General features: G+C 50.2%; 1 protein-coding gene across 2 annotated transcripts in view; it reads right to left on the bottom strand.

The window, feature by feature from the left end:
• The window catches only part of LDLR (low density lipoprotein receptor), a 31,959-nt gene extending 12,547 nt beyond the window's left edge, over nt 1-19,412 (bottom strand). The window contains exons 1-8 of one of the 2 annotated variants that reach the window (XM_043586570.1): nt 19,186-19,412; nt 11,896-12,018; nt 11,317-11,439; nt 9,426-9,812; nt 5,658-5,780; nt 3,765-3,887; nt 2,419-2,538; nt 1,849-1,974 (exon numbers count right to left, since the gene is read on the bottom strand). In XM_043586570.1, coding sequence (XP_043442505.1) covers nt 1,849-1,974; nt 2,419-2,538; nt 3,765-3,887; nt 5,658-5,780; nt 9,426-9,812; nt 11,317-11,439; nt 11,896-12,018; nt 19,186-19,252 — 1,192 coding nt within the window. In that variant the 5' untranslated portion in view covers nt 19,253-19,412. Of the gene's footprint in view, nt 1-1,848; nt 1,975-2,418; nt 2,539-3,764; nt 3,888-5,657; nt 5,781-9,425; nt 9,813-11,316; nt 11,440-11,895; nt 12,019-16,789; nt 18,139-19,185 lie in introns of those variants that run through there. The other variant, XM_043586571.1, reaches the window with a different exon arrangement.
• Nucleotides 19,413-26,877: the final 7,465 nt, after the last annotated feature.

Here is a 26,877-nt window from a genome sequence, read left to right as displayed (position 1 = left end):
TGTATTAACCATGTGGTTCTGAGGCCCTGACATCCTGGGCCTTGCAGAGCAGAAGGGACAGCCCCTCCCAGGGCCAGCCAGCTCCTAGGGACTGTTCACAACCTGCCTCAAGTGCAAACGAGCCAGCCCATACCTGCCACCCCCTCTACTGGGCTCTCGCACTCTGGGCCACTATCCACCCGCCTGCCCGGGTCACCCTGGGACAGACACCAGACAGCACGAGCAGCGCCCTGGCCCCAGAGCCTGCTGGGATTCTCCTGTCCAGCCAGTCGTGAGCCTGCTCACCCTGCCTCACCTCATGCCGGAGGAAACCACAAGAGTCTCCAGCCCACGTGTGCCCCCTCTCACTCTCCCTCGGAGCAACCTGGCGCTTCCCTGTATGGCCCCTGGGACTGCCACGCCCCCTCCTCTTGGGAACTGTAACAACCAATCTTTCCAGTGGGGTCGTCTCCTGATCTGCTGGCCTCACCATGCTTGAATGATAACAAAACCTACATTTTAAAACACTGGGTCCCACATCTGGGTGACTCAGTCAGTTAAGCGTCTGACTTTGGCTCAGGTCACGATCTCAAAGTGTGTGAGTTCGAGACCCGCATCTGGCTCTGTGCTGACAGTGCAGGGCCTGGAGCCTGCTTGGGATTTTCTCTCTCTCTCTCTCTGCCCCTCCCCTGCTCATGCACTCTCTCTGTCTCTCTCAAAATAAACAAACTTTAAAAAATAAATAAAACACTGGGTCCCCAGCATTTTACATTTTGGAACATAAATATGAAGAAATGATAAGTTAATGTGTCCACAGGGATTCCTTAGGGCAGTAAATTCTGCTCAGTGCTGTTCATATCACGTTTTCCCTCACTGATCCTCATGCTCCTAGGAGGCCAGGGGTGTTGTCAAAGTCCCTTTATACAGAAGGGGATCGGAGCTCAGAGGGGAGGGGACCAGCCCAAGGTCACACCAACTAGTAAATGGCAGAGCTGGGACTCAAACCCACATTGTCCCGACTCTGGCGGCTGTGCTGTAACCATGACACTGACATTCACCAATGAGCTGACCACGGGAACAACGGACCTCACTCAGGACCCCTCCCCACAACACCACGCCTACCCCTGGGAAGGATCTGTATAGATACTGGCCCTACAGGTTGGAACGAAAGTAGTATCTCAAATCCTAGAGGGTTTTATGATCTCTGTCCCCAGTTTTCCCCAGAACCAGGAAACGCACAGGGGTGTGACAGAGGGAGCCCAAGGAACGGTCACAAAGGGATGACAACAGGGGAGAAAAACTTCAAGGTTAAAACAGATGCTTGAGGAAACGGAAGGCGATCTAAAATATTTCAGCAAGGGGTGCGTGGGTGGCTCAGTCGGTTGAGCATCCAACTCTTGTTTTGGGCTCAGGTCATGATCCCAGGGTTGTGGGATTGAGCCCCATGTCTGGCTCTGCACGGAGCGTGGAGCCTGCTTAAAATTCCTTCCCTCTCTCTCTCTCTCTCTCCCTCTCCCCCTCCTACCACTCATGCTCTAGCTCTAAGAAAAAACAAAAAACAAAAAGACCTCCCAAAACAGCTGGAGGGGGAGCGGGGCCTTCATAGGGCCATTGCTTTTCACCTCTTGTCCCCTAAAGCCACTGGCCGGGCTGGGGGCCGCAAACCATTCCCTGTGCAATTGACCTGTGTCCCCAGAGAAGCTGGACATGTGCGGGCAGCCTCCCAGCAAGTTCCTAACTGGGCCGCTCATCCCTCTGCCAGAGGGCACACGGTCTGCCCGGGCCTTTGGAGCGTATGCAAAGTTCACATGATGAAACCCGCCACCGCATCTGCTCCCGGCGCCGTCCCCGCCCCCGCCCCTGGCTCACCCACAGCCTTGCAGGCCTTGGTGAGGGGGTCCAGCTGGAAACCCGCCTCGCACTCGCACTTGTAGCTGCCCTCGAGGTTCACGCAGAGCTGGCTGCACACGTCGGGATCCTGACACTCATCGATATCTGCAAGCCGGGACACAGAAAGGGGCTTGGGGCTTCTTCCTCATGGGGTGCTGATGGGAGTGAGGGCTCCCACCGAAAGCCATCCCTCCCAGTGGCAGGGTCTTGGTGACCATCAGGTTCAGAAATGAACACACTGAAATAGCCAAGTGTCATCTCTAGCAGTGACCCTGACCTCCCCGTTGACCTCAGGGATGCAGCCAAGCAGAGCAAAGGCTGCGTCAGCCGAGATTTCTTTCTTAATTATTAATCCCCAAAGGCAAGGACAGGGTGCTCCTCGGGGGCCAAGCCTGTGCTAGAATGGCCCGTGCATTTGGCACCTCATCAAATCCTCCCTACAGGCCTGTGAGGTCAGGACCGCTTCCGTGCCCACTTAACAGGGAAACTGAGGCACAGAGGGTTGGGCCACCACACGAGGGGAAAGGGCCGAGGCGGCTCGGGAATCACCTTCACATCTTTGCTGGTCCACCAGCTGGAAGCCCTCGGGGCACAAGCACTCATAGCCGATCTTGAGGTCGTTGCAGATGTGGGAGCAGCCGCCCCTGTTGTCCAGACACTCGTTGGTCTCTGCGACAGGAGGGACACAGACCGGTCACGCTCAGGTCATCAGCCTCCCTGCGCTATCTCATCAGCCTTATCGTAATCACCACAATGACGTGGAGGCCAGTGAACTACCAAGTCCCCTAAAAGGTCTTAAAATAACCACTGTCACGTGCAATGCCACGGATGAACCTGGAGGACATTCCGCTGAGTGAAATACGCCAGGCACAGATGGACAGATACTGGAGGATTCACTCCTAGGAGGTCCTTAGTGGAGTCAAAGTCAGAGACAGGAAGTAGATGGGGAGTAGGGGCTGGGAGTCAGTGTTCCACGGCAAAGAGGCCCAGTTTGGGAAGATGAGGAAGTTCTCAAGATGGATGGCGGTGAGGGCTGTAGGACCACATGAATGTACTAACACTGCTGAACGTTACCCCTAAAACTGGTTAAGAAGGTAAATCTGAACGTTATTTTTTTGTCAACCACGTTTCAAAATGTTCTTGATTATAAAAAAATAAAAACTGTGTTCCACAGTTGCATATACGAACTCCCAACAGCCCTGTAGATAGCTCAACTACAGTTGGGGAAACTGAGGCCCAGGCGAGGCTAAATCACTTGCCCAACAGTGCTGGACCGGACTCAGGGCGCTTAAGGTCCAGCATCCACGACCTGGCGCTTTTCACAGGGCTTCGGCCAAAGCCAACCCACCATCTGTTCTTGTCCGAAAGCCAAGGACAGTTTTTTACGGTTTTTAAATGGTTGAAAAGAAAAATAAGAATCCAAAGCAAACCAGCATTTTGGGCCACATAAAAGGTCTGTGAAATCCAAACATCAGTGTCCACAATAAGGTTTTCTTGGAGCACGGCCACACGCATTCATGTGCGCATGCGTGTACATCCGTCTGCCGTTTTCCTGCTGTAACACCCCGTTGAATAGCTGCGACAGACCTTACAGCTGGTAAAGTCCAAAATATTTACATAGTTATGGTTCACGGAGCACTGCTGAAACTTTACATGCATCCCGTCAGCCACCCCCCAGCAGGGTATGTGAACCATCACTGTCCCATCCTACAGATGTGAACACAGGCTTGGAAACAAAGGCCCTTATCCCCAAGGACCCCCATGTCCGTGTTGCCCCGGAGCTAAAGCACTCACGGGCACGGCTGGGCAGGAGCCTTGCAGCCCCAAAGTATCCATGTCCGAGTCCCACTCCAGCTCCCCACGAGTTCAAGAGCCACCTGCATCCCGCGGCTCACCGCACTCCTTCAGAGGCTCGTCCGACCAGTCCCGACAGTCCCGGACCGAGTTGCACACTTTGTCCAGGGTGATGCATTCGCCGCTGTGGCACTTGAACTTGTTGGGCCCCTCGCACAGCGTCACTAAGAGCCAGAGAAGGGAGTCAGGTGCTTCTGAGCTGCAAGAGCCCGCTTACCACTCTTTATTAACATGATAGCTCATTTATACGAGATTACATGCAAATGTATTCATAAATAAAACATGATGTAATCAGTGTCACAGAAATAAACCGTTAAAAATGGTGACGAAGGCAAAATTTGTTATACGCAGGTGACTACAATTTTTATTCAGTTAGCTAGTTTGAGAGAGAGAGACAGAGAGAGAGCGCGCACATGTGTGCGCGCAATTGGGGGAGGGACAAAGGGAGAGGGTGACAGAGGATCCAAAACTCCAAAGCGGACTCCACACTGACAGCAGGGAACTCAATGCGGGGCTCGAACTCACGAACCATGAGCTCATGACCTGAGCTGAAGTCGTACACGTGAGCCACCCAGGCACCCACGTGAGCCACCCAAGCACCCCTAACACAATTTTTAAAAAGTCCATTATCAGAATTTAACTTCTTGTTCACAAAAGTTTGTTTCAGGGGCGCCTGGGTGGCTCAGTCGGTTAAGCGTCCGACTTCGGCTCAGGTCATGATCTTGCGGTCCGTGAGTTCGAGCCCCGCGTCGGGCTCTGTGCTGACAGCTCAGAGCCTGGAGCCTGTTTCAGATTCTGTCTCCCTCTCTCTCTGACCCTCCCCCATTCATGCTCTGTCTCTCTCTGTCTCAAAAATAAATAAACGTTTAAAAAAATAAAAATTAAAAAAAAAAACATTTAAAAAAAAAAGTTTGTTTCAGTCTCTAAGTACTATAATTAAAAATATTTTTTTCTCCATCAAGACTTAAGATCAAGAGTTGGACACTTAACTGACTCCGCCACCCAGGCGCCCCACAAGGATACTGTTTTTAAAATATTGTTCATTGGGGCGCCTGGGTAGCGGAGTCGGTTAAGTATCCGACTCTTGGTTTTGGCTCAGGTCATGACCTCACGGTTCGTGAGTTCAAGCCCTGCATCAGGCTCTGCACTGATGGCGCAGAGTCTGCTTGGGATTCTGTCTCTCCTTCTGTCTGCCCCTCCCCTGCTTGTGCGTGTGCACGCCCTTAAAAAAAAAAAAAACAAAAACAAAAACAAACAAAAAAAAAAAAAACAAGAGGTGCCTGGGTGGCTCAGTCGGTTGAGCGTCCAGCTTCAGCTCAGGTCATGATCTCACGGTTTGTGAGTTCAAGCCCCGTGTTGGGCTCTGTGCTAACAGCTCGGGGCCTGGAGCCTGTTTCGGATTCTGTGTCTCCCTCTCTCTCTGCTCCTCCTCTGCTCAGGCTCTGTCTCTCTCTCTCAAAAATAAATAAATAAACGTTAAAAAAAAATTAAGAACAAGAACAACAACAATAAAATAAGCCCACTAGTATCCTTGTGTTTACACGTGTCTCACCACAGTTTAAAACAATTTTTTAAATTAACTCTGCTGATGAACACCTGGGTTGCTTCTAGCATTTTGCCGTTAGGCCAGTGCTGCTCTGCGTGATCCTGAGCCCATCTCTGATTACAGGTGCGAGTTTCTCCGGGGTCATTCCCAGGAGGGGAATCCCTCCACCATAAGCTCAGGAAAGTGCTTAACATCGAACCGTACCGTGTTACCCCTGAGCTCAAAGACAGGAGCTCTGCACACTTTGACCTCGTTGAATCTCACAGTCCTGAAGCAGGTGATTTCATAACATACATGTTTTCAGGTAAATGGAAGTGAAGCTCAGGGGGGTTGAGTAAGTTGCCCGAGGACGCACAGCGCACGCAGGGCCGACCCGACAGGAGCTCACCATTGATGCAGCCAAGCTCGTCGCTCATGTCCTTACAGTCATATTCCCGGTCGCACTGCCGGCTGCCATGGATACAGGTCCCATCCGAGCACTGGAACTCATCAGGCCGGCACGTGGCGACAGCTGGGAAAGACAGGGCACATGTTGGTTTTTCTCAAGGGAACCGCGAAGACAAAATAAACTACCACCTTTATTGTTTTGTCTTCATTTTTTTTTTTTAATGTTTATTCTCGAGAGACAGACAGACAGAGACAGAGACAGAGTGTGAGCGGGGGAGGGGCAGAGGGAGAGGGAGACACAGAATCCGAAGCGGGCTCCGGGCTCGGAGCGGTCAGCCCAGAGCCCGACGCGGGGCTCAAACTCACAAACTGCGAGGTCATGACCTGAGCCGAAGTCGGTCGCTTAACTGACTGAGCCCCCCCCCCCCCCCCCGGGCGCCCCTCAACTACCACCTTTAAAACAGCAATTTCCTGGCTGCCTTGGGCATCAGAGACAGCCTGTAACAGGAAAAACATTAGCGGTGAAAAAACACACTCTATGACCTCCATGAGCAGGAGACAGCGCCTTGTCATTTCACCTGCTTCTCACCCCAGGAACAACCAGTCTTCATATTCAAAATTCTAGGCGATGTAGATTTATTTATTTATAAATGCTGGGGCGCCTGGGTGGCGCAGTCGGTTAAGCGTCCGACTTCAGCCAGGTCACGATCTCGCGGTCCGTGAGTTCGAGCCCCGCGTCAGGCTCTGGGCTGATGGCTCGGAGCCTGGAGCCTGTTTCCGATTCTGTGTCTCCCTCTCTCTCTGCCCCTCCCCCGTTCATGCTCTATCTCTCTCTGTCCCAAAAATAAATAAACGTTGAAAAAAAAATTTATAAATGTTTATTTGATTTTTTTAAAGTTCATTTATTTATTTTGAGAAAGAGAGCACGAGCAAGCAGGGGAGGGCCAGAGAGAGAGAAAAGAGAGAGAATCCCTAGCAGGTTCCATGCCGTCAGCATGGAGCCCAATGCAAGGCTTGAACGCACAAACCCGTGAGATCATGACCTGAGCCAAGATCAAGAGTTGGACGCTTAACCAACTGAGCACCCCCCAGGTGCCCCTGCCAACGTAGTTTTAAAGCTTCTTTCATGGCAGCAAGTACCGTTCTCCTCAATGAAGAAGAACCCCGGAAAATTATTACCGAAGTCACAGAGCAACGTTTGGAAAATAGGGAAGTGGGGTGGGGAGCACCCTAATGCAACCAGTGAGTTTTCTGGGAGTCCTCTCCACTCTTTCCACATACTCGTTTTTTCAGAACACATAACTGTTTTTTTTCCAATTTTATTTTTAAGTAATCTCTACACCCAACGTGGGGCCCGAACTCACAACCCGAGATCAAGAGTCCCACACTCTACCAACTGAGCCAGCCAGGCGCCCCAAGGACACGTAATTTAATACAATGCTGGAAGAGCCAACAGGCCACTCTCAGCAGAAAAGCAATGGCATGTTCCCAATCGGGAACAGAGGCAGGACAAATTATGACCGATGCTGTCAGCATCACCAAGTACAACACGGCCCATCACTGCGAAACAGCTCCAGAGTTTACAAGACATGTGGGGAAAAAGACAAATTTTTCGTTTCTGCAAGGGACCAAGGCACTGGTTACTCAGCCTTTCTGGGCCTCAGTTTCCCCATCTGTAAAGAGTGGGGAAGCCTGCTCACAAGTTATGAGAATTAAGTTAGTTTGTGTTAAGTTTTAGTACAGGGGCGCCTGGGTGGCTCAGTCAGTTAACCATCCAACTTCAGCTCAGGTCATGATCTCAAAGGTCCACGGTTCGAGGCCTAAAATGGGCTCTGTGCCGATAGCACTGAGCCTGCTTTGGATTCTCTGTCTCCATCTCATGCCCCCTCTCTGCTCACATGCCGTCTCTCTCACAAATAAACATTAAAAAAAAAAAAATTTTTAGTACAGATCATGTACAAAGTCATCCATTATTTTAAAATGTGACTTTTCGGGTAGCCTGGGTGGTTCAGTCCGTTAAGCGTCCAACTCCTGATTTCATTCAGCTCAGGTCATGATTTCACAGTTCATGAGATCAAGTCCTGTGTTGGGCTCTGCGCTGTCAGCATGGAGCCTGCTTGGGATTCATTCTCTGTCTCTCTCTCGCTCGCTCTCTCTGCCCTTCCCCCACCCGTGCTCCAGCTCTCTCTCAAAAATAAACATTCAAAAAATAAGTAAATAAAAAATAAATAAGAACGTGCCATTTAGCGGTGCCTGGAGGGCTCAGTCAGACCAGCATGTGACTCTTGATCTTGGGGTCATGAATTTGGGCTCTACGTTGGGTGCAGAGGTTACTTTAAAAAAATAAATAGGAGACTCTTAAATACAGAGAACAAACTGAGGGATGCTGGAGGGGTTTGCGTGGGGGGATGGGCTAAATGGGTAAGGGGCATTAAGGAGGACACTTGTTGGGATGAGCACTGGGTGCTATACTTAGGGGATCAATCACTAGAATCTACTCCTGAAATCATTATTGCACTATATGCTAACTAACTTGGATGTAAATTAAAAAAATAATTAAGTAAACAAATTAATAAATAAATAAATACGGGCACCTGGGTGGCTCATTCGGTTAAGCATCCTACCCTTGGTTTCTGCTCAGGTCATGATTTCACGGGTCATGAGATCGAGCCCTGTGTCGAACTCTGTGCTGACAGTGAGGAACCTGCTTGGGATTCTCTCTTTCCCTCTCATTCTGCCCCCCCCTCCCACTCTCTCTCTCAAAATAAATCAATAAACTTTAAAATAATTTAAGATTTTTTTCAAGCAACTTTTTAAAAGTCTAATTACAGCTCCCCAGAGATTACCACTAGGGAGCACGCACCTGGGCAAAGATACCAAAGAAATAGGAACATGAAACCCTGGTCTAGATTCACAGGAGCTCTACATCGCTAGTTTTACGACAAGGAAGCACGGACACAGGGCCTGGGCCACACACCTTTCATCTGCACGGTCTCCAACATGGGAGCCGCTCACCACGTGTGGCAACTTAACTTTCAATTCATTAAAGTGAAATAAAACAAAAAACTCCACTCTCTGGTCACACAAGCTCCACTGGGAGGCAAGGACTGCTCTGGTCAGCACAGACGTGGGACATCTCCACCACCACAGAAAGTTCTATTGGGACACACTGGACTCCAACCGAAACCTGCAAAGTCCAAGGCCTTTGCCCCATTCTACTGGGGAGGAGAACACAATGCAGTGAGGTTGGGTCCCTAGCCAAGGGTCCCAAAGCTTGGGGGTCACCAGCCAGGCCGGGAGCCCAGAATCCTTTCTGGACCACAATAATACTGCAACATGCAGCTTGCTCCCTTGTAGGAAAAAGAGCTTATTGTGTAAGTGTTAAAGACAGAGTCTCCTGGGGGTCCTGGGGGGCTCACTCAGTTGGTTAAGCGTCTGACCCTTGATCTCTGCTTAGGTCACAACCTCGTGGTTTGTGAGTTCAAGCCATGTGTTGCCTGCTCGGGATTCTCTCTCACCTGCTTTCTCTCTGCCCCTCCCCCACCCCTTGCAAAATGAATAAATAAACTTAAAAAATTAAAAAAAAAAAAGCCTCCTTTTAGGGATGCTCTCTCCTCCAGGTGATCAGTAACACTGGAAGAAACACGAAACGAGATGGACTTTCTTGCTGTGTGATCTAAAACTGTTTAACTACCGAAAGGCCCACCCGTCCCACACCAGGGGGGGCACAGGGACAGGTCAGAGGACCCACCCCCGATGGCGCCCCTACCGCAGTTCTCCTCGTCAGACTTGTCCTTGCAGTCAGGGCCGCCGTCACAGCGCCAGCTCGAGTGGATGCACTCGCCACTGTGGCAGTGAAACTCCAGCGCTGAGCAGGGGTTGTCGTCCCCTTGTGGGGCCGACATGTTGTGGCCCCCGCAGCGCTGCGGCCACTCATCGGAGCCATCCTTGCAGTCCGGGTCGCCGTCGCACGCCCACAGCTCGGGGATGCAGGCGGAGTTGTTGCACTGGAAGTGGGCGGGGCTGCAGGTGGGCATGGGGCAGGACGCCTCATCGGACCCGTCTAAGCAGTCGCGGTCCGAATCACAGACGAACTCCAGGGAGATGCACTTCCCGTCCTGGCAGCGGAACTCATCCTGGGCACACGTCTTGGGCACTGCAGGGGAAGGAGGGGGATGGGAAAAGACAACGGGGTCACCAGAGAGCCTCTCCTCCTCAGTAGCAGCCCATTCCACAGATGAGGACACCAAACCCCAGTCCCATCAAGGTGGCCACTGACTAGGGTTAGACATGCATTTCTAAAGTAAATGTATGTGGGGACGCTTGGCTGGCTCAGTAGGTGGAGCCTGTGACTCTGGATCTCAGGGCTGTAAGTTCGAGCCCCACCCTAGGTGTAGAGATTATTAAACAAAAAAAAATTTTTTTTTAATGTTTGAGAGAGACAGAGCACGAGTGGGGAAGGGGCAGAGAGACTGGGAGACACAGAGCAGGCTCCAGGCTCTGAGCTGTCAGCAGAGCCCCAGGCCGGGGGGGAGGGGGGCTGAAACTCAGGAACCCAACGGTGAGATCATGACCTGAGTCCAAGTCGGACACTTGACCTACTGAGCCATCCAGGCACCCTAAAAATAAAATCTTTTAAAAAAAGTAAATGTATGTGAACACTCATGTGCTTTTTTTTTTTTTTTTTAATATCCTGGATTTTTACATTTTCTGAACTTGAAGATCTGACGTTATCTTTGTTATTTAATGGAACCCTGCTCCATTAAAAAAATAAAAACAAAGGGGTGCCTGGGTGGCTCAGTCAGTTAGGCATCTGACTCTTGATTTCGGCTCAGGTCATGATCTCAGGGGATCAAGACTATGAGCCCCACATCCGGTTCCATGCTTAATAGTGTGGAGCCTGCTTGGGATTCTGTCTCTCTTCCTCTCTCTCTGCTCCACCCCTGCTTGCTCTCTCTCTCTCTCTCAAAATAAATATATCTAAAACAAGAAACAATACAGTTTTTTTTAAAATTTTTTTAATGCTTTTACTTTTGAGAGAGAGACAGAGGGCAAACAGGAAGGGCAGAGAGAGAGGGAGACACAGAATGTGAAGCAGGCTCCAGGTTCTGAGCTGTCAGTGCAGAGCTTGACTCGGGACTCGAACTCACGGACTGTGAGATCATGACCTGAGCTGAAGTCGGACACTTGACCGACTGAGCCCCCCAGGCGCCCCAAAATGATAGTTTAAAAGCTAACCAACTAACATGAAAGAGTCAGGACAGGCACCCAGCTCTCCAAAGTGCGCTCCCCCCTTGTTTCTTGGCAGAACCCTCAACTTGGTGAAGCTTTTTTTCTTCTCGTCAGTGGTTAGCTGGGTGATCAGGTCTCGGCCAGGCGGGACCTACTGTGCACTCAGCCTCCCAGCGTGGCTGGTGGTGGTCACGGCGACTCACCAGAGCGTGTGCCGTGTGGTTGGGGGAGACACCGGGCAAGACAGCCTCGCTGTGTGTGCGGATGACCGTAGACGTGATGCCATCGCTATCCGCTGCAATGCCCCTTGGGCAAGGTGGGGTTCGTACAGTGTGAGGGGGGGTTGGCATGAGACCCCAAGAGACAGAGCCAGGTGAAGAGCAGCCTATCCGCAGCTCCGGTTAGGTCAGGGGAGGGAGCACACTTACGACAGCCTTGCTCGTCTGAGCCATTCTCGCAGTCCACCTGGCCGTCACATCTCCAGAACTCAGGGATGCAGCGGTTGACACGGCCCCCACAGCTGAAGTCCCCCGGCTTGCAGGTGACAGACACTGTGGGAGAAACGGGATCGAGCCTTCACTCTAAGGGAAGCCCGGTCTGCCTCACCAGCCCCCGCTTGGCAGAGGAAAAACAGTTTTCAAAAGGAGGGTGCCACGCCCACCTTTCTGGGTCAAAATGAAGGGTATCTCACAGAGCTTGTTAAAAAAATCAGACGTGAAGTGATGGAAAGGTTTGGAAGGAGACAGAGGTGGTGGTTGTATAGCATTGTGACTGTATCAATACTACTGAACTAGTCACTTTAAAATGGTTAATTTTATCTCATGTAAATTTCACTTTTTTTTTTTTTTTTTTTTTTTTAGTTGTTAAAGTTAAGTTCCAGAAATAACTCTTCTCCCAAGTCCCAATTCATGGTCGAACACATCAATCTGCGGACTGATTTCCACCTCATCTGTCACCCACTGTCATCAAAAAGGGCAGGAAGCGTGTTACTCGCAAAGGGGACTCACTGCAGGTCTCCTGGGACTCATCTGAGGCATCCAGGCACTCGGTGCTCCCGTCACAAACCCACTTGTAGGAGATGCACTTTCCATCTTGGCACTGGAACTCGTTTCTCCCACATTTGTCCGCCACTGAGACAGAAGGGAAGAGAAAGGACCATTCAGTGCCAGAACCAGAAACTGACGACGTCACCTGTGTGTGTCTATTTCCTGCCAGCTGAAGAATGAATCCGATCCTTCCCAGGAAACAGAACACACACAACAAATTTCATAAACCAAAAGTATAGTGGAGGAGGCAAAGAATAGATCTAGAAGAGCAGCCTGCCAACAATGTGCAAAACTTGACATGATGGTATGGGTCCATTAAGGTAGGGGAAAAAGTTCTTCCCTGCACATGAATAAAGCATATTACAAACCTGTGCTGGAAACAGTAATGAAGAAAATTGACACTATTAAATCATCAAGCTGAAGGAAAAATGAGGGGCCTTCTCTAGTAGGTAGGGAGGAAATAAAAAGAGATAAAATTCTGAGAAATCATTAGTTTATTTATTTTTTTGGGTGGGGGGAGCAGACAGAGAATCCCAAGCAGGCTCCGCACTGTCAGCACAGAGCCCGATGCCAGGCTTGATTCATGAACCAGGAGATCATGACCTGAGCCGACCAACTGAGCCACCCAGGTGCCCCTAGAATGTCTTTTAATCTACTTCAATATACATAGAGGTGGGATAACTACCAGTTTCTTTGGTCTACTTGTAACTTTAAATCTTCACATTCCTTTGAGAGTAAGGATCCAAATTTATGTCACTAAGAGGTTTTCAAACTATCAAGACTCTTAATCTCAGCTCAGGTCTTTGTCTTTTTTCTTTTCTTTCTCTTTCTCTGTCTCTATTTTGAGAGAGAGCGAGAGCAGTTGTGTGCTCACACACAAGCGGGGGACGGACAGAGAGAGAGAGAGAGAGAGAGAGGGAGAGAGACAAAGAATCTCAAGCAGGTTCCGAGCTGTTAGCTCAGAGCCCACAGTGGGACTCAAACACAAACTGTGAGATCATGACTTGGGCCAAAACCAAGAGTCAGATGCTTAACCAATGGAGCCACCCACGCGCCCCTCAGCTCAGGTCTTGCTCTCAGTGTTGTGAGTTTGAAGCCCTGAGTCAGGCTCCCATGCTAGGGGTGAAGCCTACTTAAAAAATAATAATAATAATTGGGGTGCCTGGGTGGCTTAGTCGGCTGAGCATCTGACTCCTGATTTCGGCTCGGGTTATGATCCCAGGTTTGTGGGACAGGGCTACACAGGGAGTGTGGAGCCTGCTTGGGATTTTTTTTTCTCTCTCCCATTGCCCCTCAATCCCCCTCTCAAGCTAGCTAGCTAGCTAGTTAGCTATTTAGCTACATACATACATACATACATACATACATAAATAGGGGCACCTGGGAGGCTCAGTCAGTCAAGCGTCCAACTTCGGCTCAGGTCATGATCTCGCGGTTTATAGCTTTGAGCCCCTACTGACAGCTCAGAGCCTGGAGCCTGCTCTGGATTCTGTGCTTCCCTCTCTTTCTGCCCCTCCCCAACTCACACTCTGTCTCTTTAAATAAACATTAAAAATTTTTTTAAATAAATAAATCTTATTCATGATGGTATCCTACTTAGATTTAAAATCTCAAGTCAGGGGTGCCTGGGTGGCTCAGTTGGTTGAGCGGCCGACTTCGGCTCAGGTCACGATCTCACAGTCTGTGAGTTCGAGCCCCGCATCAGGCTCTGTGCTGACAGCTCGGAGCCTGGAGCCTGTTTTGGATTCTGTGTCTCCCTCTCTCTGACCCTCCCCCGTTCATGCTCTGTCTCTCTCTGTCTCAAAAATAAATAAACGTTAAAAAAATAATAAAATAAAATCTCAAGTCATATTGTACAGTTTTTTGGTTGTTTAAAGATTTTCAACTAATCTCTACACCCAACATGGGGCTTGAACCCACAACCCTGAGATCAAGAGTTACGTGCTCCACGGACTGAGCCAGCCAGGCACCCCAAGGCTGGGTTAATCATTAACAGTTGGGCACATGAAACCACAATTCAAATAGTGTTCTTGATAACTTATTTGTATTTATTTTGCCTGACTTACCATCATATCTGATTGGAACATCTGTTTTATCTTTTTTTTTTTTTTTTAGTGCTTATTTACTTTTGAGAGAGAGAGAGAGAGAGAGAGGGAGAGAGTGTAAGGGGGGGAGGGTGCAGAGAAAGAGGGAGACACAGAATCCAAGGCAGGATCCAGGCTCTGAGCTGTCAGCACAGAGCTCAATGTGGGGCTTGAACTCATAACCCTGAGATCAAGACCTGAGCTGAGATGAAGAGTCAGACACTCAACTGACTGAACGACCCAGGTACCCCTGTAAGATTCATTTTTAAGCCATTTCTACACCTTTCTACATCCAACATGGTGGGGCTGGAACCCACAATCCCAAAACCGCACAGGCTCCATCGACTAAACCAGCCAGGTGCCCCTAGAAGAGAAAAAAAGAGAGAGAACATGTGCAAGTGGGGGAGGGACAGAGAGAGAGAGGGAAACAGAGGATCTGAAGCAGGCTGTATGCTGACAGCAGACAGTCTGACGAAGGGATCGATCTCATAAACTGCGATATCATGAACTGAGCTGAAGTTGGACACTTAACATACTGAGCCACCAGGTGCCCGTTTTTTGTTAACTGGGGGGGGGGGGGGGAAACAAGGTTCAGAATAGTTTGTAATAGTTCAGTATGGTCCTTTTTTTTTGAGAAACAGAATCTTATCTGTGCTTCTGCATAGGGAATAGTGGCCAATTCACTTCAGGGTCATTTTTCTTCAAGGAATGCTTTATTTTTGAGATTTTTTTAAGAGGTAAGAAGAAATAATTAAGTGAAATAATTGCAATGCCAGTCGCTGCATACGCCTGACTTTAGTGCTAGTTACTCTAATTCTCTAACCTTCCCAAGTGCCTTTTGTTGTCTTTGGTCATTCCAATGGGAGTAGATAAGCCCAGAGACCTCCAGGCCCCCTCGAATATTTCAGCTAGGTTTGAACCCAATCTTGAACCTGGCCTGAGGGCTCGGGGAGCTAAGGACTTTGGGACCCAGTTTTAAAAAACCACCTTCCGGGGCACCTGGCTGGCTCAGTCAGTTAAGCATCCAACTCTTGATTTTGGCTCAGGTCATGATCTCACGGCTCGTGGGTTCGAGCCCTGCGTCAGGCTCCGTGCTGACAGTGTGGAGCCTGCTTGGGATTCTTTCTCTCCCTCTCCCCCACTCATACTCACTCTCCCTTTCTCTCCCTGCCCCCTCAAAATAAATAAACTTAAAAACAAATAAATAAATAAATAAAATTTGGGGGGCACCTGGGAGGCTCAGTCAGTTAAGTGTCTGACTTCGGCTCAGAATATGATCTCACGGTTCATGGGTTCGAGCCCCACGTCAGGTTCTGTGCTGACAGCTCAGAGCCTGGAGCCTGCTTTGTATTCTGTGTCTCCCTCTCTCTCTGCCCCTTCCCTGTTCCCGCTCTCTCTCAAAAATTTAAAAAAAAAAAAAATTTTTTTTAATAATAAAAAAATAAGTAAAAAGCCAACAAACTCTGGGTCTTCAAAGTTCAAGTCCAGTGCTTCTGCCAGAGGTTAGGAAACCAGTCAGATGATACTAGGAGAAAATTGAGGGGGGGTTGAAAGGAGAATAGAGGGGATACCAATAGAGAAATAGAAGAAGCTCTTAGAAGTCCAAAGAGTGACCTGAACAGGAGGAGTCTCTCAGACCTGCCTCTACAGTACGCCCCACACTGCACTGACTCATAGCCGAATCGTAATTGTACCCACAACGGGATATGACTCACTTCTCGCTGCTGGCACACAGGGTGGGTAAGAGAGTAATTGGAATTCCAGGACTCAGAAAAAATTAAAAAGGAAGTTCAGGCCAGGGGCACTCACAGTAAGGATGGTGGGAGGAGAAGCTTCTGTCATCCCCTCCTCCCCTAGGGGCTCACAACTTCCATTACCACTAATCCACTGCTCTGGCCTGCCAACCTTTGCACAAAGCTCTATTTTACCAACAGAACGTGCTACAGGAAAGACTGGAAATAGTAGTAATAGCATTGCTGGTGGGGACAGGGATCAGGAACAGTGAGCACCGAGGGACACCCCATCAGATGGGTGTCCCCACAGCAGAAAACACCATCCTGGCAAAGGGTCAGAACCAGTCCAATTTAAATGTTGATTTTTTTTTTTTTTTTTTTTTTTTTTGAGAGAGAGAGAGAGCAAGAGAGAGCAAGGGAGGAGGGGCAGAGAGACAGGGAGACCCAGAATCCAAAGCAGGCTCCAGGTCCCGACACGGGGCTCAAACCCATGGACCTCGAGCTCTTGACCCGAGCCGAAGTCAGCCGCTTAACCGACTGAGCCACACAGGCGCTCCAGAACCAGTCCAATTTAAAGCACCATCACCCAAAGAAACCACAGGGTTTTCTTGCTTCCTGCCTGTTGCCCAATCAAGGCTTGGTTTTCCTGGTCAGTTTCATCTAATTTCAGTAAAAGCAACCTGGAGCACCCCACCCCTGAACTCCTCTCTGCTACGGTTGCACAAGAACCACACCCACCCGTACCCCTGCCGGCCCCCGGGCCCCCGCGCTCAAATCTCTAAATAGCCTTTAAATCTCTCCTGTCACGAGTGACAAGCCAGGAACAAGGTTATCGAAACGGAAAAGGAGAATACACATTTCTGCTTTTTCACCAGCACACAAATGAGGTGGTAAAATGCTTTCGATGTTTTCTTTCCCATGCTACTGAAGATAGCTGTTGTTGAGGGCCATCAAAATTATAGACAGAACCATTTCCGTGGAAAAAAAAATGGCCAGAGCTAACGGACTCAGCTGAAAATGAACAAGAAATCAATTTACCAAGGGCTCTTTTCCAAACTAGGTGATCTCAAGGCATTTTCCTCAGGGGTGATCTCGATGGAAGATTTTGCAGTCAGCTCCTTCGGGGTGGGGTAGCCTGTTTCTGTGGTTGCTCATTGCTGGTAAGTTCCACAGTGTCTTAGCAACAAATGTCACTTGCTTGACAGCCGGGTAAAGTGTGGACTCTATTAATGTACTTAACACGGGATGTGAGGGCCATCAAAGCACTGAGCAACAAAGGTATCTAGAATTGGATCTTATCGGGGAAGGAACCCTACAGATAAGAGCAGAAATATCCTGGAAAGACACAGTGAGCCAGGTAGTTCCCCTTGAAGCTTTGCAGTCTCAAAAAAAATCTCCCTGTCTTTTTGCCAGTGTTGTCCAAGAAGAAAAGTATGCCCAGCAATGACCACTGAATCCCCCCGGGGGCCATGTTGCGAAGGCAGAGACAACTCTTCGCAGGATGCTCTATTTTTTCTGAATTGGGGTGTGCCCTGGGCATACTTGATACTCCGCAGATAATGGATTTTGACCCGGCTAAGTGAACACATGCAGCTCGGATTCCAAGGACTTCCATTTCCAAGGAAACGGGACAAGAAATTCCACCCCCTGCCACCTCCCCAAAATGCTTTAAAGACCGCTAAGGAACGAGCTGGCGCAAAACAGGGCTGCCACAAATATACATCATCAGGTTAACAGCAGAGCAGAGTAGCTGCTGGCTCCCAGGAGTCTGGGGAACCCCTCAGGTCTCAGAGCCTCCTGGCGAACACAGATGACATCAGATCCTCAGCCACTCGGTGAGAGAGAAAACTAAAGTCAGCAACCCATCTTGCTCAAGACATCACTGCCATCATTTCCTCCTCGGGATGAAGCCCATCAGCGTTTGAAACACAGGTCAAACCAAGTGCCTCTTGACAAGCCACGCTCCCTCCTCTTCACACAACTGGGTGGCAGAGTTATCTCAATAATCCTCAGCTGTATGGCATCAACTCCCTTCCTCGCCTCTCAGCCAAAACTGATGCGTCACGGGCAGGAATTCCAAGAGTTCAAAGCGCCCCACGCAAAGCCACCGCCCCATCCGTGGAAAAGTTTCCGGCAATCCCGTTACTAGGCAGCCCCGATTCTTTTATGGGCTGCGCCGGTTCTCAGTAGGAAAAAGATCATTTATCTAATATCCAGGGCGAGGTCAGATGCCTCCGGCAGTTCATTTAAAGCCACCGGGTAACTCAGGAGCAGGCACCAACTAGTCTCTTCACTAAATCTCAACCCCCCCTGAAACCCCCGAAGAGGAAAAAAGCCGTCGAACCCCCCTTCAGAACTTCGAAACAAACAGGGCCACCCTGAGGGATCCGTCCGAGGTCGGCGCCTACCGATCCCCGCCCGGGTGGAAGGTCTCCGCTTCCGACCGAAGAGGGGCGGGCATTTCTGAGGCAACGGTTCCACCAGGGAAGGAGGTAGGCCCTGAAGGGTGGCCTGGGGACACGGATGTCAACTCGACCCGGGGCAGCGACGGCGGCCGCGGGGACGAAATGGGCTCGGGCCAGATCTCGAAGGAAACCTTGGGCTGCGCGAAGGCGGCCCAGGAGCGCGGTAGGCACCTTGCCCATGCTCACGGAGGCGACTCCGGGGGCCCGGGACGCGTCGCCTTTGTGACAGGAGCGCTGGACGGACGCGAGAGAACTCCTTCGGCCGCCTCACGGAACCAGGTGCTTCGCGCGTCCCAAGCCGCACCTCGAGCCCCGCCCAGCCCTCGTCCCAGCCCCGCCCCGGCCCGCGCGCCCCTCCGCATCCGCCGACTCCCATTGGCCGAGGGGAGTGGCTCGAGGCTCGCCTGTTCCAATCGCGCCCAATGGGAGCTTGGGGACTGGCCCTCGAAGCCGGAGGCGGGGCTGGAGGCGGTGGCCACCGGCAGAAGCGCGCGTGTAGCGCCCGCGAGGAATCGCAGCGTCCGGCTCCGCGGTCCGGAGCCTCCCTAGCGCAATACGAAGCTGCCTGGGGCGCGTGGGTACTTGTCCGCGGGCGGGCGCGAAGGAGCGCCCGCAGGGACCTCGGGCTTCTGCTAGTCCTCTCCCTAGAGCAGCTCGGGGGGGGGGGGTGTCCCTGCCTCCCTAGGGCTGGAGAGCCCCGTGTCCCGGTCTGAGGGAAGATAAGGGGGTCCCCCCTTCTGGCAGAGACTTGTGGGGAAAACCTCACCCCGCTTCTCCTGACTCCCCCACATCCCCAAACCCTCGCAACCCTCAGCGCTCCCTCCAGCCGTTTGGGAAGGACTTCGTGCCATTTTCCCACAAGTCGTAAAGGATGGGGGCATTTTTCGCATCCTTCCCGCAAATTACCAAGGGGTTCCCCAAGTTCTGGGGGTCCTCTCACCGCACGCGGGCGCCTGGAGCCAGCCTTACCTGCCGTCCCCACCGCTGCGAGGAACAGGGCGGCGGCCCAGTTCAGCCCCCAGCCCGCGGCCCTCATGCTCCCAGCCTCCTCCCGTAAAACACCGGCCCGAGTCTGAGTCCGCAAAGTCCGCGCAGGAAACCCGGGTTTGGCGCGGCCCGGCGGCGACTGCCTGCGGGGCCCCAGTCATTTGCAGCATTTCAATGTGAGTTTCCTCGCAGGGGGAGGAGTTTGCAGTGGGGTGATTTTCGAATATCTTCACCTCACTGCGGGAGGAGGAGTTTCGAGAGGAGGAGTTTCGAACGGCCGATGTTACAAGGGCTGTTAACCCGTGAAACCCTGAGTCGGATTCCAGTCTTTTCCAAACCTCGCTCCCGAATCATCTAATAGGCTGATGACCATCGCCCCCTGTGCCTCCAAAGGGAAAACGGGACGTATCGGAAACTACCGTCGCCTTTCCCTACTTGCCTTTGCCTTTCTAGGAATCGTATAGAGATGTTAACTGAGTTTTCTTCAAAATACTCATCAGTGAGGAATTTAAATAAAATCTTCACAAAGGTACAGCCCCCAACTGATCCAGTGAATCCAGCGTTTGGATCAATATGAGCAAAAACATCTCTAAAGTCATTGATCCAGTCGGGGTCTGGACATAAATATTGACTTATTCTTTTGGGAGAAGGACTCGAACAACCAGGCTGCTTCCTCTCCCCGAAGCAAAATCAAAACAAAACAGCTTGCAGGGTTGAACCTGATTGCCTTAATCACAGAGGGCTGATGGAGAGCTGCTTTTAAGAATCGAGTCTCTTTTGGGTGAGATGCCAGCAGCCCCTTGCCAAAAAGGCACATGTGAGAATCTTGCCTGAACCCCATTAAGGGTCTGGCAGTCTTGGAAGGGTCCTCCAGGAATGAGCAGAATTCTCTGGGGTTTTACACATTGATCCTGGGAGGGTGAACTAACCTCTCAGCAGGCTTATGGGGAAACCCATGAGAGGAGGCAGAAAGGGGACGATTGAAACCTCAGAAGGAAACGCGCGATTAATCCAGAGTAAGAAAGAGCAGTTTGGAGCTCCAGCTTGGGAATCAGACCCTGGGTGAATAAATTAGCTTTTCCAACGAGGAAAGGAGAGGAAATCATACTTGCTTCCCTTACATGGCAGGTTCCATGGGGGGCGTGGGGGGAGGGAGTGTCAATTGAGATAATTAGCAATCACCTGGGAAAATTTGTAAGGATGGGCAGGTTCTGGGAGTTTTTGCCACATTTATGAATGTCCTCATCAAATTCCGTTCCTAAGACCACATGCTACTTTTTTTTGGTCAAATAAATAAAACTAAGTTTTCTTTCCCTTCAAAACAGTTACAACACCTAACAAGCCCAGTTTCTGGTTTTGAGCCCAGCTTTCTCTTATTCATCTGGTGGTTGGAGGCCTTTTCTCCCCATCAGGGCTGAAAAAATTTACCAGGAAGGAGCTCTCTTCTGGGAAGGGACTTGGCTTAATGTCTTCAAAGCTAATTCTACATAGATGTAAGGGCAGGCCTGGAAAAGGGCCATAAAAACTCTGTAAAGAACATTTCGGGGGTGCCTAGGCCTGGACAAGGTCTTTGACCTTCCCCGTGGAAATCGCAAGGCCACTCTGTCCCTGCCACACACATGGCCATGGTCATATATTGCCTTAAGAATGGAGTCATGCTGTTTAATTTCTCTGCTTCCACGTACAGGAGCCTCCATTCAGGACTAGCTCATAGGGTTGTTTTGACAATTAAGTAAATTAATAATACATAGATGTATAAAGCGATTGATTAGAACCACGCTTGGCAGAAAATAAGCACCATATACGGATTTGGGTTTTTTTCTATGTTACAACAACATCACTTTTCTTTCTCGTTCCCTTCCTTTCCCTTCAGGCCACGGTAATCAAAATAGTGTGGTATTGGGGTGCCTGGGTGGCTCAAGCTGGTTAAAAGTCTGACTCCTGATCCCGGCTCAGGTCACGATCTCACGGTTCATGAGTTTGAGCCCCGCATCAGGCTCCGAGCTGACAGCGCGGAGCCTGTTTGGGATTCTCTCTCCCTTTCTCTTTGCCCCTCCCCTGCCCGTGCTATCTCAAAATAAAGAAAGAAACTTAAGACAAAAAACGACAACAACAGCAAAACCAGTGTGGTGTTGGCATAAAGACGGACATAGACCAACGGACTAGGATACAGAGCCCAAAATAAACCACGCAGGTCCGGTCAAATGATTTTTCGTAAGGGTGCCAAGACCATTCAATAAGGTAAGGGCAGTGTTTTGAACGAATGGTGTTGGGAAAACTGGATAGCCATGTGCACAGTGATAAAGTTGGACACTTCTTACTTTCACCACGTACAACAATGAACTCAAACTGGAGCAAAGGTGCAAAAGGAAGAGCTAAAGCCATAAAACTATTAGAAGAAAAAATAGAAGTAAACTTTCATGCCAGTAGACTTGGCACTGATCTCTTGCACGCGACACCAAAAGCGCAGGCAGTAAAAGAAAAATCTTTAGAAAAGATCTCAGAAAAATCAAAAACTACCGCGCATCGGAGGACACGTGTCGCTCAAGAGAATGAAAAGACAACCTAAGGAATGGGAGCAAATATTTTGCACATCCTGCATCTGACAAGGGTTTAGCATCCAAAATACGTAAAGACCCCCTACAACTCAACAACAAAACGACCCGATTAACAAACGAACAAAAGGGAGCACCTGGGTGGCTCGGTCGGTTAGGCATCCAACTTCGGCTCCGGTCATGATGTCACGGTTCGTGAGTTCGAGCCCCGCGTCGGGCTCTGTGCTGACAGCTCGGAGCCCGGGGCCTGCTTTGGATTCTGTCGGTCTCTCTCTCTGCCCTTCCCCGCTCAAGCTCTCTCTCTGTCTCAAAAATAAATAAACGTTAAAAATATTTTTTTAAAACCCCTGCAGGCGGATGTTTATAGCAGCTTTATTCATAACAGCCCAAACCTGGGAGCAACCAAGATGTCCTTCAGCAGGTAAATGAATAAATAAACCTTGACACATCCAGCCAATGGAATATCCGTACTAAGAAGAAATGAGCTTTCAAGCCATGAAAAGACCTGCAGGAACCATAAATGCGTATTAACAAGCTATTCCACACTTCCAACTGTGTGTGTCACGTTCTGGAAGGGGCAGATCTATGGGCATGATAAAGCGATGAGTGGTTGTCAGGGATTTGGGAGTGGCGGGGGTTGGGGGGTGCAAGGTGAATGGGCGGAGGCCAGAGGTTTTTTTAGGGCCGTGGAACGATTCCATGTTCTACCGTAATGGTGGCTACGTGTCATACCTTTGTCCAGATTCAGAGATCGTACAACACGGAAAGTGAACTGTACTGTCAACTATGGACGCTGGGTGATGATGACGTGTCAGCGCAGGTTCCTCCGTTGTAACGAATGCACCCCTCTGGTGGGGGTGTTGATGGTGGGGAGGCCGTGACTGTAGGGGGACAGAGGTATGTGGGAAATCTCTGTACGTTCCGCTCGATTTTTCTTTGAACCTCAAACTGCCCAACTGTGCATGGCAGGAGAGGCACTGAGGTGGGGACAGGGAGAGGTGGGCTGAAGGGCGGGGCACACGTGTGGAACCCTGGAAGGCTGAAAGAAGATCAGGATGGACACCCAAGAGGCCTCGGCATGCCCTTCAAATGAGGGAAACTATTTCCAGGGCAGTGAGAAGCATTTGAGGCCACGGAGCTTGAGAGATGCATGCTTAACGTGGTAATTTGGGCAGATGATTCATTAATTAGGCCATGGGACAGGGTGGGAGAGAAGCCTGGGCAAGAGGTGAGGTGGGGGCAGGGAGAGCGGGAATGAGCGGGGATTATGCCTCTTAGGTTATATTTTATATTTAACTCACACCAGTTCGTCATCCACACGAATCCTGAAATGCAAGGTTCGGTCATTCACAGTCCGCACCTTGTCACGTTTCATGAAATACAGCCATGTGAAATGCATTGCTTACAGCCTGCCCGCACATGGGGAGTTTTCTGAATTTTGAAATATCTGGAGGACGCTGGAAAAGCTTCAGAGGTATGGGAAATCTGGCCGGGCCAAATTCTAGGACCTTGGACAAATCACTTTCTGGGTCTCTGTTTCTTTGTCTTTATTCCTCATTCAACAAAAATTTCCTGAGTGTCTGCTGTGTCCCAGGAACGTTCTAGGGTGCCGAGGACACCAGGGAGACAAGACAAAGATCCCCCCCCTCCTGGAGCTGAAGTTCCAGGGCAGGAGATAGCATGAAACAAATCAGTGAGATGGTTTGGGATAACCAGATTCAAAACACGAGAGGATAATATGAAACAAGAGTGGCTAGTGTGGGAGGTGTCTATTTTTATGACTCTTTTTTTTTTAATTATTATTATTATTTTTTTTTAATTTGAGAAAGAGAGAGAGAGCAAGCAGGGGAGGGGCAGAGAGAGAGGGAGACACAGAATCCGAAGCAGGCTCCAGGCTCTGAGCTGCCAGTGCAGAGCCCGGTGCGGGGCTCGAACCCACAGACCGCGAGATCATGACCTGAGCTGAAGTCAGCTGCCTAACCAACTGAGCCACCCAGGCGCCCCTATGACTTTTTTGGATGGAGATAAAATATACATGCAATGTGGTCCACAAACCTTATGTGTACAGCTCCACAGATTTTTTTTTTTAGAGTTGTACATGGCTTTAGTTATTTTAAGTTCATTTATTAAAAAAAATTTTTTTTAACATTTATTTATTTTTGAGAGACAGAGAGAGGCAGAGTATGAGCAGGGGAGGGGCAGAGAGAGGGGGAGACACAGAATCCGAAGCAGGCTCCAGGCTCTGAACTGTCGGCACAGAGCCCAATGCGGGGCTTGAACCCACAAACCGTGCGATCATGACCTGAGCCGAGGTCGGACGCTCGACCGACTGAGTCACCCAGGCGCCCCTCATTTTATTTATTTTTGAGAGAGAACATTTATTTATTTATTTATTTATTTATTTATTTTTGAGAGAGAGAGAGAGGGGTAGAGAGAGAGAATCCTTGCTGTTGGAGCGGAGCCTGATTCGGGACTCGAACTCACAAACCGTGAGATCATGGCCTGAGCCGAACCGGGAGTCGAGCCCTCAACTGACTGAGTCACCCAGGTGCATCCCCCCACCCCTTCAGAGATTTATTTCATATGTACTCATCTGGGTAACCACCACCTAGAGCAAGATAGATAATGTTAGCAGTGTCCCTCGGACCAATGGGGTGAGCCTAGATGGGAAAAGGAAAGAGGCTTCTCTGAGGATGGGGGATTTTAAGCGAAGGCCTGGATAACAAAAAGGACCTGGCTAAAGGAAGGGCAATGTGGTCAGAGGGATTAGCAGGTAGAAGGTACTTGAGGTAGGACTGAGGTTAGAACATTCCAGAAGGGAGGCCAGTGTGGCTGGGTTTGAGTGAGAAGAGGTGATGGGGACAGGTTGTGCAAGGCCTTGTGGGCAGTGGGGAGGACGCTGGCATTTACCCCAAAAGTCGGAGCCACGGAGGGTTCTGAGCAGAGGAGGGGCAGGACTTGGGTGCTCCCGGGCACCTGTTGGCTGCTGTGGGGGGGACAGAGCGGGAACTGGGAGACTCCAGCGCAGCGATGAGCAATGATCAGGCTGGACCACGGTCCGGCCACGGAGGGGATGACCGTCAGATTCTGTTTACATTTAGTCTGAGACGCCACCGGGGTCCCAACGTCCTTGGGAGGCACATACCCCTAGGTTCCGATCTGAGGAGGCAGGTGGGAAAGTGTCTTTCGCCGTGTCCTGTGATGCTCGACATCTTACCAGGATGTGTCATATCGATGTAGCACCACTTAGGCGATTCAGGAAAAGGTGAAACAGAGCAGTCACGGAAAGACAAATACTGTACAGTTCCATCTAGAGGAGGTCCCTGGAGGAGCCAGATTTATAGAGATAGAAAGAAAATGGTGGTTACCAGGAGGCAGTGTTTAATGAGGACAGCATTTCAGTTTGGGAATGTTTTGAAGGTGGATATGGTGATGGTTGTATAACACCGGCCACCAAACCGTGCACTTAAGATGGTTAAGATGGGGGTGGGGGGAGGGCGCTGGGTGGCTCAGTCAGCGTGCGACTCTTGATTTCAGATCATGATGGCACGGTTTCGTGAGTTCGAGCCCCGCGTAGGCTCTGCGCTGGCATCACAGAGCCTGCTTCAGATTCTCCCTCTTTCTCTGCCTCTCCCCTGCTCACGGTCTCTCTCTCTCTCTCTCTCTCTCTCTCTCAAAATAAATAAATAACCTTTAAAAAAATGGTTCAGGTGGGGAATTTTATGTTATGTGTATTTTGCCGTGATGAAAAATTAGAAAGAAAGGAGACGAAAAATTAAATAAAAATAGAAAGGAAAGAGGAAAGGAAAGGAGGGAGGAAAATAAATGAGAGAAAAAAAAAACACCCCACATTATGAAAATCTCCTCTAAGCCACGGATGAGACCTTGGCTCCTACAGCTTCTTGCGTCAGCCAGGGTGAGCTTTGGCCTCGGGGTCTAAGTCAAGGGCAACTCGGCCTCCCAGCCCTGTCTTTCAGGCCGCCTCTACCCTGGCTGCCAGGAACCCATGGGAATCCAGGGACTAAAAGCCCCTGGGAGAAGCCCTCCAGGGGCCCCGCAGACCTGTGCCTGCCCTTCCCATTCTGCATGTTACAACAGTCAGGGGCCTGATGGCCTGGAATCTGAGCTCTGTGCTCCTTGGCTGAACTGACTGCAACTCATGGTCTTGCGTCACAGAGGTGGGGGAGAGGTGAGGGGGGTACATCACACCTGTTTGCAGGGACAATGGATACTTCTAGCTGCCTGCAACTACAGTGCCTTTTCTTTCCCTTCTTCTTTTTTGTTAATGTTTATTTTTGAGAGGGGGGAGGGGCAGAGAGAGCGGGAGACAGAGGACTCCAAGCAGGCCCTGACAGCAGAGAGCCCGTTGCGGGGCTCGAACCCACAAATGGTGAGATCATGACCGGAGCCGAAGGCGGAGGCTTAACCGACTGAGCCAGCCAGGCGCCCCTCATTTTGTTTAAACTTCTATTTATTTAAGTAATTTCTACATCCAACGCGGGGCTCGAACTCACAACCCCAAGATCAAGAGCCAGCCAGGCACCCGGTTATTCTATTTTTAATTGTTTGAAGAACCTCCATATGGTTTCTGCAGCAGCTGCGCCATTTTACATCCCTTTCCTTTGTTTATTTCTATAAAATCCCGATCCCATTTCAGGCTGTAATGTACCCAGGCTATACTGATCCAGACTCCCTTGCTGTTGCTGGTCGCCCTGAGCCCCAGTTGTAATCAGTGAAGCAGGTGGAAATACCTGCTCCTGTAAAAACACAATCCTTGAAAGGAGAAATGCTCTCTTTGGCTGTTGACTGTTCCACCTTCTTCTCCTCCTGTCTGGATGTTACGGCGGTGCCTGGAGGTGTTAGCCGCTGTCTCACCTGCATGAAGGTGAAAGCCACATACTGAGAACGGTTGAGAAGAAACGGAGGTCAGCTCCAGGATCACCTTTTTCTTTTTCTTTTTAAAGTTTATTTACACCCAATGTGGGGCTCAACCTCACGACCCTGAGATCAAGAGTCGCATGCTCTGGGGCACCTGGGTGGCTCAGTCGGTTAAGCCTCTGACTTTGGCTCAGGTCGTGATCTCGTGGTTGGTGAGTTCGAGCCCCGCGTCCGGTTCTGT

The sequence above is a fragment of the Prionailurus bengalensis genome, chromosome A2, assembly GCF_016509475.1.
Source record: "Prionailurus bengalensis isolate Pbe53 chromosome A2, Fcat_Pben_1.1_paternal_pri, whole genome shotgun sequence".
NCBI classification, from domain to species: Eukaryota; Metazoa; Chordata; class Mammalia; order Carnivora; family Felidae; genus Prionailurus; species Prionailurus bengalensis.
The sequence above is the reverse complement of the archived record's forward strand: the minus strand, read 5'-3'. Positions and strand labels throughout refer to the sequence as shown.